This window comes from Anser cygnoides, chromosome 4 (genome assembly GCF_040182565.1).
Source record: "Anser cygnoides isolate HZ-2024a breed goose chromosome 4, Taihu_goose_T2T_genome, whole genome shotgun sequence".
In the NCBI taxonomy this organism is placed as follows: domain Eukaryota; kingdom Metazoa; phylum Chordata; class Aves; order Anseriformes; family Anatidae; genus Anser; species Anser cygnoides.
This window is the reverse complement of record NC_089876.1, coordinates 8,156,348-8,168,687: the sequence shown is the minus strand read 5'-3', so window position 1 is coordinate 8,168,687 and position 12,340 is coordinate 8,156,348. Positions and strand designations below refer to the sequence as shown.

At 46.8% G+C, this 12,340-nt stretch overlaps 1 protein-coding gene across 1 annotated transcript; it reads left to right on the top strand.

Annotated features, from left to right (window-relative positions):
* The first annotated feature begins 3,153 nt into the window (after positions 1-3,153).
* LOC106033322 (E3 ubiquitin-protein ligase Topors-like) lies at positions 3,154-6,110 on the top strand. The gene is made up of 2 exons (XM_013176755.3): positions 3,154-4,172; positions 4,276-6,110. The coding sequence occupies exon 2, from the start codon at positions 4,361-4,363 to the stop codon at positions 5,306-5,308; it is 948 nt and encodes a 315-aa protein (XP_013032209.3). The 5' UTR covers positions 3,154-4,172; positions 4,276-4,360; the 3' UTR covers positions 5,309-6,110.
* The last annotated feature ends 6,230 nt before the right edge of the window (positions 6,111-12,340 follow it).

Here is a 12,340-nt window from a genome sequence, read left to right as displayed (position 1 = left end):
CAGAGGGCAGTAACAAGGGAGAAAAAAAAAAAGGCAAAATATTTTCAATTTCCCGACCATGTAGGCATGATGATCATTATATCAGAATGATGGCATCATTGTGATAATTGTTACTATTATCAGAAAATCAGAAGCTACCTTTATAAAAGGCTGTTAGCACCATTACCCATGCTTACAAGGCAGAAAAGATGAGGCAAAGGAAGATGTGACTTGCTTGTCCCAGGTTGCCCAACAGTAAGAGCTGACAGTAGAGCCCATGTCTTTTAAGGCTCTGTTTGTGCTGGCAAGTGCCTTGCCCCAACAAGGAGCTGGTTGGTAAGATGACCATATGGTGTTAAGGACTCAATACCCACATTTCTTTTTATTTCAGGAGGCTTCAGTTTGGACTATCTCCACTCCATGCCTGAGGACTGAACTCTCCTTGGCTGCTGGAGAGCATGAAGTGCATTCCTGACCCACAGCTTGCCAAGCCATGCCCAGCATTTACGCAGAGGACGGCTCATCGCCAGGGCTATATTAGGGCTGCTATGATATATGAAGGCTGAGGCAGCATTTTGCGCTGTCTCCGGTGTGGTATTTGCTCTTTTTTTTTTTTTTTTTTTTTTGCTTTTGTTGCATTTCTGTTGATTTTGCTTCTTGTGTTTCTTGAAAGCCCTGCCAATGGGCTGTGTCAGCTGCCATAATCATTTGTAATTTGGAGGAGGAGGGAGCTCCTGGGAAACCGTGACCTGTGGGGTGGGCGCCCAGGAATGTCCTGCAGGTCAGTGGGCTGAGCAATACTCCCATGCTATGGCAAGCAAAGGCCAGGAGTTTTCCTCACGAAACCCGGAGGAGACTGTTTCAGCTGTGAGAAACAGCTGTTTCTACTAGATGCCGGTGAATATTGTACAGAAAAGGGTTCCTGAGTCTCATCTGAGCATTTTTCAATGTTTTTTTTTTGTTGTTGTTGTTTAACTGCAACCTCAGCTACCTACGCATAAATGAAAAATGCCCAAGTCTGCCTATTCTGTAAATAAATAACCAATAAAATTGAAACCAACCTTGATATACACAACAAAGACCAATCATGGGAGGTTTCTCTGTAAAGCATACACGCTGCCATAACTTCAGGCTAAACAAGTCTGAACCAAGAAGTGTTTTGTCCCAGGTCTGTATATTTTATGGGAAGCTGATGCTTATTTTCCATGGGAAACTAATTTTTCCAAAGGACAGTTTCAGCTTGGCGGCTCAGCACAGTGCCGCTGTGACAAGCTGCTCTTTTAGCAGCGCTGACAGATTTTTGAGAAATATTTATTTTTTCAGCTAAGTCATGAGGCCAGTAACAGGTACATTCTGGAATGAAGCAGAATGCAGGGAAGCATACAAGAAAATATGGAAGTTGGAGCACAGCTTTTTCACTAACATAGCCAGACAGGACAAAGGTTGAAGTCACATTTCTGTAGCTCTCAGCAAAATTACATTAATTATGGGGTAGTTTAAGTTTGTTCACCAAATTAAAGAACCTGAATGGAAGATTTTGCAGGTAGACTCAAAAGGTTTCTATTTTTTTTCTTCTTTTCTGCCAATATGTAAGATGCAAATCATTCTGCTTTAACTAGACCTGCGTTTTTGGGCTTGAAAAAAAAAATCAAGTGAAAAATGCGTTCCAGTTCCAGCCATGACCTTGATGAGAAAGAAGTTTGATGCCAGTGAAAAAAAATGTTTCTGTTTAGCTCTTACCCCATAACTCTTCTAAAGTCTTAGTGCATCATAAGAGGAAGCATCAAACGGAACACAATCCAAATGGCACAAACACAGTTTTCTCTAAATTAAATATCTTCTAGAACTAGAGTTTTTCAAAATATCATTCTCTCAAATAAAAAATTAGACATCTGAGCTTGGACAGCTACTCAAATCTGTGCCTAATAAAATGGATTTCTCACATGAATCAGGCCATGGATATCTTGTAGCACATATAATAGTGTTTTGATTCCTGCTCTTTCAGTCTCCTCTTGTATCATGGGGCATCAGCCAGTGTCAGCTGTGGTGATGCTCTCTGGGAAATGATGTCTAGAAATAACCTTTTTTGCGGAGACCTTCCAAGCAGATGGTTATCGATCACTGAAAGCTGCCCAGAATAAACAGAAAAGGGACATGAAGGGTGCCCGGTCATAAAGATTGCTTCAGAATATCAGCTTGTCCCAAATGCCTTCCCATAAGCCGTCAGTGACCTGAATCATTATTTTCCTCCAAAATTCTTCCCTGTGGATGGAAACTGGCATATAATTTCTCCTTCTTGCCTTTGTTATTGAATACAGCCAATTCACCCACAAAGCCCTCTGTGGGCATAATAAACTAATTGCATCCAATGTTATACTTTCCTCATGCATTGCAGACTATTTCAGCACTGAAAAGAGTTTGTGCATAACCACAAATCCTCAGGGAACAGAATTCAAGAGATACCCAGTGATCATGAATCTCCAGAAAATGAGCTGGCTTTTGAATTATTGGCTTTTAAGCAAATGCTTTGTTTAAAAAAAAAAAAAAAAAACAACCTACAAACTTGTCATGTGGATGAATATTCATAAAAACAGCTCTCAAGTCTTTTGAATTGTAAATTTCCTTATATTTCTAGAAACTGTGTAAAAGCTGTTACTTGTCAAAATAGGCAAACACACAAATTTAGGGCTGGGTAGTCTATGAGGACAGACAATTTTAACACAGAAAGCATTGGTCATGTCAAGTGGTAGCTGGCAAATTGGTTCATACTACACTGTACTGATTTCATACCGCTGCTATTTGGAAGGTCACTCAAGCACATTGGAAAAACAATGGTTGATTACGATGCAAGGTTTACATGAAACACTGATTATAGAATCATAGAATATCTGAGTTGGAAGGGACCCACGAGGATCATTGAGTCCAACTCCTGGGTCCCAAAAGGACCACTGCCAAAACTAAAAATAAATAAAATGTGAATAAAATAAGAAAACAAACAAACAACAACAACTACTACTACAGCAAAACAGATCTTGTATCTGAGAGCATTGTCCAAACGCTATTAAACTCTGGCAGGCTCGGTGCCTTGCCCTGGGGAGCCTGTCCCAGTGCCCGACCACCCTCTGGGTGCAGAACCTTTCCCTCACACCCAGCCTGACCCTCCCCTGTCCCAGCTCCATGCCGTTCCCTCGGGTCCTGTCGCTGTCCCCAGAGAGCAGAGCTCAGCGCCTGCCCCTCCTCTCCCCTCGTGAGGGAGCTGCAGGCCGCCATGAGGCCTCCCCTCGGCCTGCTCTGCTCTGGGCTGAACACACCACGGGCCCTCAGCCACTCATACGTCTTCCCCTCTAGACCCTTTACCATCTTCATTGCCCTCCTTTGGACGCTCTCTAACAGCTTAATATCTTTCTTATTGCCCTGCAAGGAGGAGAAGATCACAGAGAGCCTGCCAGGGACTGCTTTTGACCTCACTTGGGAGGGACCTGGACATCCTAGAGGGCTGGCCAGCAGTGCTGGAGATAGGGAGAGCCTGTACAACTTTGTCCTACAGCCTCAGAGGGAAGTGTGAGGGTTTTTCAAAGAAACCTTCTTCCTCTGCATGTCTGTGGCTGTGTGCCATAGGCAGAGCGGCCTGAAGGGGCCCTGGGAAGACATGGCCAAGGCTTCGGGGGCTGATGTGAAACACCAACGCCAAGCCCACAACACATGTGGGCAGTGGCACTGCAGAAACCCCAGAAACACGTGCTGGGGCCTAAGCACTGCTGGAGAACGTGCTGCAGGTGAGGACGGCCCGTTCTGATGTCGTAGTGATGGGCTGTGACATCCTGGTGGCGATGTCCCCAGCTGGTGGGCGACGAGGTGCCCAGCTGGTGGGCAGCGGTGTGCCCGGCAACTTTCTGTGACATCACCCTGATGCTCTGGGCTGTCTCCAGGAAGTGGTTTGTGACTGCGTGGCCCTCAGTGCTTAAATCTGGGCACGGCAGCTCAGACCAGTAGCTTGTGCCTGCCCTCCAGCCGAGCATTTGTGCGAGGTCTCGAGCGAGGAATTAGGCGTGCCTCGGCACTGGGTCGTGATCTCGGAGTTACTTCTTGCAGCTCTCAGAGACTCACGTCCCCAGAGCCACTTCTGCCTTTCTCCCAGCCCTGGTCCGACCAGGCAGCTGGGACATCCCAGAGGTGCACGTGCAGCAGCAGAGGTGGGTGGTGCGGGGACATCTCGCGCTGGCAGTGGAGGGGTTTTTCCTTCAGGGACATTCCCCAGACCAGAGAATGACGGTGGCCCCTCTCTTCCTCTTCCAGAGTGACACCCGCTGCTGCAGTGTCAGTACCAGGGAGCACATTGTCATCCGCCGCTCCCCCCAGCCCACTGCAGCTGGTGACAAGCATGGCTGCGGCGTTGGACACCCGCTGCCCCATATGCCTGGACACCTGGGGCAGCGCCGCTTACACTCTGCCATGTTTCCACCAATTTTGTTTCCCCTGCATTCAGCGGTGGGCTCACAGCAAGCCCGAGTGCCCGCTCTGCAAGAGCAGACTGACATCAATTGTGCACTCGGTGCAAGCTGATGATCAGTTTGAGGAACTGGTCATCAGACCATCATCATCAGCATCCATTGATGCCAACAGCCCCCCTGCCCAGGCACCCAGGCCTCTGGTGGGTGGCCTCCCTCCGGACACCTGGGGCCAACTTTTCCGCCGGCACACTGCTCTGCTCCAGCCCCTGCTCTCCTGGATGCGCCGGGAGCTGAGGAACATCTTCCGGAGGTGGCGTTCAGAGGCACTCATCTTAGAGAATGCCGTCATGGAGACACTGTGCCTCTTTGGACTGGAGGAGGACCTGCTGGTCCAGCTGCTGGAGCTCTACCTCGGTGAGAACGCAGTGATGTTTGTGCATCACCTCCTCAACGTCGCTGTACAACAGTGTGGCAGGGTAGCTCACCGCCTGCTGGGTCTCAACATTCCACCTGCGGCCGAGCATCGGGAGGCCAGCCCCATACCAGAACCTGGCCCATCTGGTCCCGAAGGGGTGGCTCCTGCACCTGGCCCAGCTCCCTCTCACCAGCCCAGCAGCTCCAACAGGGATGAGGTGCCCGGCACTTCAAGAGACAGCCTTCGAGAGAGTGCCGGCCACCCTCACTCCACCCCTGCTGCAGACCCCGTGGAGCAGGCAGCACCTCGTGAGGAGCCACAAGAGGCAGAAGCAGGTCCCTCCACTGCCAGGCGGGGCAGGGGCTGCCCACCTGGGGGGCCCCGGCGAGCCCCCAAAAGGAAGAACACCTCCTCCCAGGCCTCTTCACCACCCAACAAGAGGCCACCCCGCCGGCAACAATAGAAGACCTGCCGAGACAAGGGCCGGACAGCATCTGAGACACACGCCGGCCCCAAAGGACCCAAAGGTCATCAGGGTCCTATTCCACCACAAAGAATACAAATAAAATCACAGAAAATGTGTCAGTGTTGCGAACAGCACAGTGGTCATTGCCATCCCCACCCCTGCTGCTTTCTCCTCCCTTTCCTGATGCCGTGCCCACTTATAGCCCTGTTGCATTGCTGCCCTGACAGCACCCACTCGTCTCCATAGCCGCTCCCAGGAAGGTGTTTCCAGCCTGGGGGGCTCCAGCTCAGCCCATGTCTTGGCCTCATCACCCCAGCCTGGCCTCTTCCCCACCACAGCCTCTGACCCCGCGGCTAGGGCTCTGCTCTCCTGCCAGCCTGCGCTGCTGCTGCGGCCCAGCCATGGTGGCACCCAGATGCCTCCTGCACAGTCACAGCCTCATGCTGCTGCTCTCGCGGGGCATCTGGGGCAAACCCCAAGTTGCTCAGCAAGGGGAAGGGCATATTGCTGCACCTGGGGAGGAACAAGCCCAGCACCAGGATAGACTGAGGGCATGTGCCTGGAAAGGACCTAGGAGTCCTGCCACACACCAACTTGACCATGGGCCAGCAATGAGGCCTGGCCGCAAAGCAGGCAAATGCTGTCCTGGGCTGCATTGGGCATGGTGTTGCTGGCAGCTCAGGAGAGGCGATCCAGGATCTTCTTTCTTGCCCTTCTTGAAAATTGGGACCACATTTTCCAGCTTCCAGTCAACTGGGACCTCTCCAGATTCCCAAGGTCACTGAAAAATAATTGAGAGAGGTCCCGCGATGACTTCAGCCAGCTGTCTGAGTACTCTGGGATGACTCCCATCAGGTACCATGGACCTCTATGCATTCAGGTGCAGCAGCAAGTCCCACACAAGTTCAGGGTTAATTGGGAGTTTATTGTTCCCACCAGCTGAAGTCTAAGTAGACTACATCAACAGCCTTCCAGTCTGGTCACACAGTCATAGAAGGAGGTGAGGTTAGACAAGCACAACCTGCCTTTCATGAACCCATGCTGGCTAGGCCTGATCCCCTGGATGCCACGTGTGATCTCACCCAAGATGATTTGCTCTGTAACTTTCCCTGAAACCGAGGTCAGGCTGACAGGCCTGTAGTTCCCCGGCTCCTCCTTACGGCCCTTCTTGTAGATGGGAGACATATCAGCAAGCCTCCAATCCTCTGGGACTTTATGAACAGCTAATTCCAACTCTTGTCTTCTGTCAGTGAGATATCTGGAAGCAATTGACTTCACTGACAGATGAATACATTCATCACCACTCAAGAAGTCTAATGTGCCCGACATGATCAAACTTTCTGTTGGTAAGGGTACAAAAATGGTGGCAAGAAGGCTCCCATGTCTTTCAAACTTTGTTGCAGCTAAGACCGTTTGCGCTGACTCATGGCTGTGCCCATTTTAAATGAAACACAACCATCCACCCTGTAAAATCAGCAAAATGGTCCTTTGATAACTTTCACCCGGTGCCAGCTAAAACTCCCCTGGGCAGTGCCCAAGCAAGGCTGAAGTGCTCCAGGAACCATTCCCAGCAGGTGGCTGGTTGTGGGACCAGGGATGTTCCCAAAGACATTTCTTTCACTGTTATAAGCACAGTTTCAGTGTACAAATTTCCCAGTGGTGTATAAATGTCATGCTGAGGATCACAGGGTCCTAGAATTGCAAAATAACACATTTTCTACAAAATGACTTCCTCTCTTTCTCTGAGCTTCTCTGATTGTACCAGGGAACAAGGGCAGGTTGTCCTAAGTTAACAAAACATAATACTATTGTTGCAGTGACCCCCTGGGAGCTCTGAAGTGCACATCATTCTGCAAACATATTACCAAAAGAAAGTCCCCACCATCAAATGTGTATAACATAAACAGGACAAGAACCAACTGGGGTGTAGATGGACGGGGAACAGTGAGGTGATCTTGGGCAACATGACAGGAAACTACTTGGCTGTAAGCTCTGCCACGTTTTTGGTAGGCATGACTGGGTGTTTTTGAAAATGTGAAAAGACATTTTCACATCTGGGCAAGTGTATCAGGATGCTACAGATCAATCTTCACCCATTTTCCTGAGTAAGGCAGATCATGCTGAGATGCACTGAAGATCCTCTAATGCAAAACCCATCTCTCCTCCAAACGGCAACTGTCAGGACACCTCTCCTGGGACTCCATCTTCCTAGTCTTTCCCTTCATTTTGTAGCAAATGCTTTATGTTTACACATTTTTTCCCTCTCCTGGCAGCCCTGCAACCTCCCAGCTGGATTCATTCCCTCTTTTGCCTCATCACCACCAGCGAAGGAAGCCAAATACTCTTCATTATGTTCAACCTCATGATGTCCAGATTCAGTTCTTGCTGACATTTTTTCTGCTCTGTTACTTCAGATGGGCTTAGACAAGTCCGGCAAACTCTAACTGCCTCTCAGGACATAATCATGACTCAGAGTTTTTGAGAGGAGAAGAGGACTCAGAGCCTCTTTTTCTGGACTTTTGGAAATAGGTAATGAGATCAGTGGCTGGTTTTTAAGTATATCTCTAACACATTTGCAGAGTAAGGTTAAACCTTTATTTTCAGAAACTTTTGCTTCTAAGCCATCTTTGAAGCTCAACTCTGCATTTTTATTAGAAACTTGAGAACTCTTGAAGTTGTAAATTCTACTGGTATATCTGTCTCAGGAACCATCTCAGAGGCCCCAGACTCAGACAAATCTCTGACCTAACTGAAGAAGAGCTAGCCTCCCTCAGCTCACTTTGTGGTACATGGGGAAAAATAGGAGTTTCCACAGTTCAGGCCATCTAACTTCATATGGTGCTTTCCAGCAAAATGAATCTTGTCCTAGAAGAGGACAGGACTTTTCTTTCCCTAAGATGAGCCAAGGGGAACTCACTATATAGTTTACACCTAAAGTTTGATTAAATTAAGCTTATCCAAGAAGCACCACAAGTTATTTTTGTGATTGAATTTCAGATTTATCCCTTAAAAGAGCATTTTGTTTTTGTTGACTGGTGATGTGACTATGCTGGTGGACACACTTGTGAGGACAGATGAAGAGTTTTGTCATTCAGTGAAAACCAGCTGAGTTCTTGCAATGTGCTCACACACTTTGACAGGTCTCAAGTCTTGTAACTCCATTTAACCCAATCCAAGATAAGGCCCAAGACCAGGTCTCCACCATATGAAGGAATTATCTTTACCCAGGAATGTTTCAGAGTACAGCAGTGTTTTAGATTACCTGTCTGGTCAGTCCTCCAAAAAACTGGCGAACTGTTTCTCCAAGATTTTGTTTGCTTTCAGGTGGAAAGAGTTTGTCTCCCCATTTCTTTGCTCAGGGGCAGTAGTTACAGCTGTGAGGCATTGCTGAAATTAGGATCAACCTCTCTCATGTGTAGACTCACCACTGCCTTCCACAGGGCTCTGGTGATTATATAAAAGCAAACAAACAATCAAGAAACAAACAAACAAACAACACCACAATAAACACTGCAGACAGAGGATGTCCTAAGGCCTTGAGTGAACCAGCACCAGCTCCTCCACAGCAAGGATAAATCACTGTGTTTGATGCAAGTTTTGGATGAGATACTGTCTAGCAGCTACTGGTCCTGTTATCAGAGCAGATATGCCTTCACTGTGCAGCTTCTTCTGCCAGGGATTACAGTGTGGCTGGACTCCATGACCAAGAGTCCAAGTTGTGTCCATTTTCCCTTTTTGCAGCTGTGCTCTTCAACCCAAAATATTCCTTCCTTTCTCTCATTCTCTTCTTCTTTTGTTCAAAAGTAAAAGTCTGTGATAATGCTTATCCTAGTTAAATAAGGGATAACCTCATGCACAGCTTTCCAAAAGATTTTCACTGTTTTTCTTCACTCCTCCTTTGATTACCTGATAAATTCAACAAATTGCCTGCCAGGAGCTAAGAGGGAGAGAGAACTCTGGGCAAGCAGGAGCTGTGAAGGCAAGCAAAACACACCAAAGAAGCACAGTTCATGCTCTTTAACAGAAGGGGGTAGCTCTTCCTCTGCACACATAGTTTCCGTCTCCTTTAGGGGACAACATGGGTCAAATACTATAGCTCGATTTATTATTGAACCGTGAGGGAAAAGAAAAGCACTGAAGGTCATCACTGTGAGTAATGACACGATGGAAGGTCTGAAGATCTGCCTTTGAGATATCTCTTGAAACCTTCCTACTCTCTTCCTAAACAGCCATTGAAGCGTTCAGTGAGGGCACCTGGGGAAAACGAATGAAAACCAGATGAACCACAACAAACAGGGGTCAGCAATGCATGAGCCAAAGGAGAGGGGAATACTCTCCCCCAGTCATGCTGGATTGCTGGCCTCTGCAGCAGCTGACCATGCACTGGACACTTGCACCATTGCAGCAGCAGCTATGGTGTCTTTCTTTGGGCATGGTGACAGGCAGGGTTGTGCTCACCCCAAGTTGCAGGACAAGTCAAATGTTCTTCACAGAAAGGCAAGACAGGAGCACAACTACCTGCTGCTGAAATACTCATTGCTTTAAAGATCATCTCTGCTTTACTTGAGGTTACAAATAAAGTCAGCCTGAAGATTTCATAAATAGAAGACTTTAATCAGAGTTTGTAATTTCATAATAAAAGTGCATGTGGTCAGAAGACATGAAAGCTCTACCCCCATAAATATAAATTATATGATGAATTTTACACATAAGAATATATTTTGTCAGTTACTTTTTTTCCAAGTCTCCATCTTACTTTTATTCTAAAATAACTTTCCTAAGTGACATCTTTTATATAAAATAACATATTGACTTTCTTCTGAATTTAATCCAGGATGCAGGATGCCTTCATCTGGTTTCCCCCAGAATTCCCTTAAAGCCCAATAAATCTGTGACTATTTCCTCTCTGAAGCCTTGGAGGATATAGAATTACTTCACAACTCCTCGAGCCCGGAGCCCTCAGCATGGCTGTTGGAGAGCCACGATCAGAAGAGAGCTGCTGAAATGGGGACATGAAACAAAAATAGTCCCCTGGAAAGGAGCAAAGCATAATGACAAAAGCAAGTCCCTTTTGGAATTACATCATGATGATAATCAGAAATCACACTTAAGTGTTAAAAAAAAAAAAAGTAGAAAGAAATGATTCTCCGTGTGTTTGTCTCTACCAATTGTTAAAACAGTAGCAAACTGTTGTATGTTTCAAGTCATAGCCTATCACTGACAAAAACTCTGTAACAGCACTTGATACGGTCATGGGCCAATGCAATTCAGTTTTATCATAGTACAGTCAGTAGTTCTTTACTTCTCCTGTAAAGGGATAAATTATGTTTCAGCTTTAATTTTATATAGCGTCATTTTAAAAAAGCCACTTACACTCCCCACATTGCTGTTTTACTGCATGATCCATGTCATATTAAGCTCTATCTTGGCATAAGTTTTATTGAGCATTACATTACCGCTGGCTTTGAAGTACAATTTCACGTGCACATTATAGGCTCGGGCTAAGAGAAGCAACAAACTACTCTGGTTACAGCCCTTGTTAAAATGCATCATTCTGTGACTGCAATACACGATGCAGTATGAAGAATTTCAGTCGCCAATCCTGAAAGAACAGTTTGTTTTTTTTTTTTGCCACTTTCCCCCACGTCTTTCTTACATGGGAGAAATAAAAGCAGTGTGTTTGGCCACTATTTCGTTTGTATTCACATGAGGATCAAAACGCAGTTACGTAGATCCAATGCCTGTGTAAAGCCACCTGCTCCGTTTCTCCCATGCAGGGAATTTACAAGGGCAGAGGCTGTTGATTTTATTTTATTTTTTTTCTGCACATAGCAGGAGACATGAAGCTCAGACCCCCTCCCCTAAAATCTGTGGCAGAAGCTCCCATATATGTGCCCTTATGGTCCACATATTTTAAAACATACTGCCCTGTACCTATTTGCAGACAGACCCTTAATAGCATTTTGAGGAGAGAAGGTTTCGGTGGCACGTTAAATGTGTCGATGCTTCTGACTCATCACGATTGTAAAACATGATAGGGGTGGGAGGGGTGGTCCTAGGTGTCACAGGAATGGCTCCACCAATATCAGAATCTACCCCACGATTCCACCATCCCTGAATGTCCTACAGTTAGATCAGTGGCTGTATCACATTAGGGACTCTTCAGACATTTCAGCGTCTCACCACATACCCAGATGATATTGCACAGATGCCTTGCATTACAGGACCCATTTCCTAGGCTTGGCTGCGCAGCTTTTCCTCTGAGTGGGGCAAAAATCACTTAGCAAGATGAAGGAAGATTGTTCAGTTTGAGCATGTCCTTATCAAAATGACTCTTCTCCGTCCTTGTAGTTTCAAAGCAGGATTTGTAGGCGTGTCACTGCAGTTTAATGATCTGCTCCTTTCTGCTGAGTGCTCCTAGCATTACAGAAGCTAAACCATTAAAATATGTGTTTCTCTCACAGCGTGGACACTTGGCTCTAAGTATTACTTAAAAGACATGGGTAAACACAGGAAAAGATGTCTCAGCAGGAGGGAAGTGATTGTGGGGACAGTATGTTCTGACAGCAATTCAAAATTACCAGTAGGCTACAGAGTAGGAAGTCATAGATAACAAGTTGTTTTATTTAAATAGCCAGCGGGTCTCAGCCCAGAGAACAATAGAGTCTGCTCCTACAGATGGTGCCATACGCGTGGTGGGAACTTCATTTGGTCAGGCTGATAAAAGCAAGAAAAAGGCAGATAACATCACTGAGGAATGGACCAGGCTGAAAGGTTGGCTCTGTTTCTCCTTTTGCCCACAGCAGAGAAAGTCACATAAGGTGAGCGGCGGTACCACCATGGTAAAGCTGAAAGGCAACAAGGCATGTCTGGGCTTTTCCAGCCTCAGGGTGGTTTTTATTTTTTTCATTTAAACACCTGTGAGTTTCTCAGGCCAAGTTCCATAGCCTTGCTGGGTCGGGAGCAGGATGCAGCACAGAAATTGGAAAGGGCAGCAAAGCACCCAAGCCCTGCTGGGGACGCAGCCCT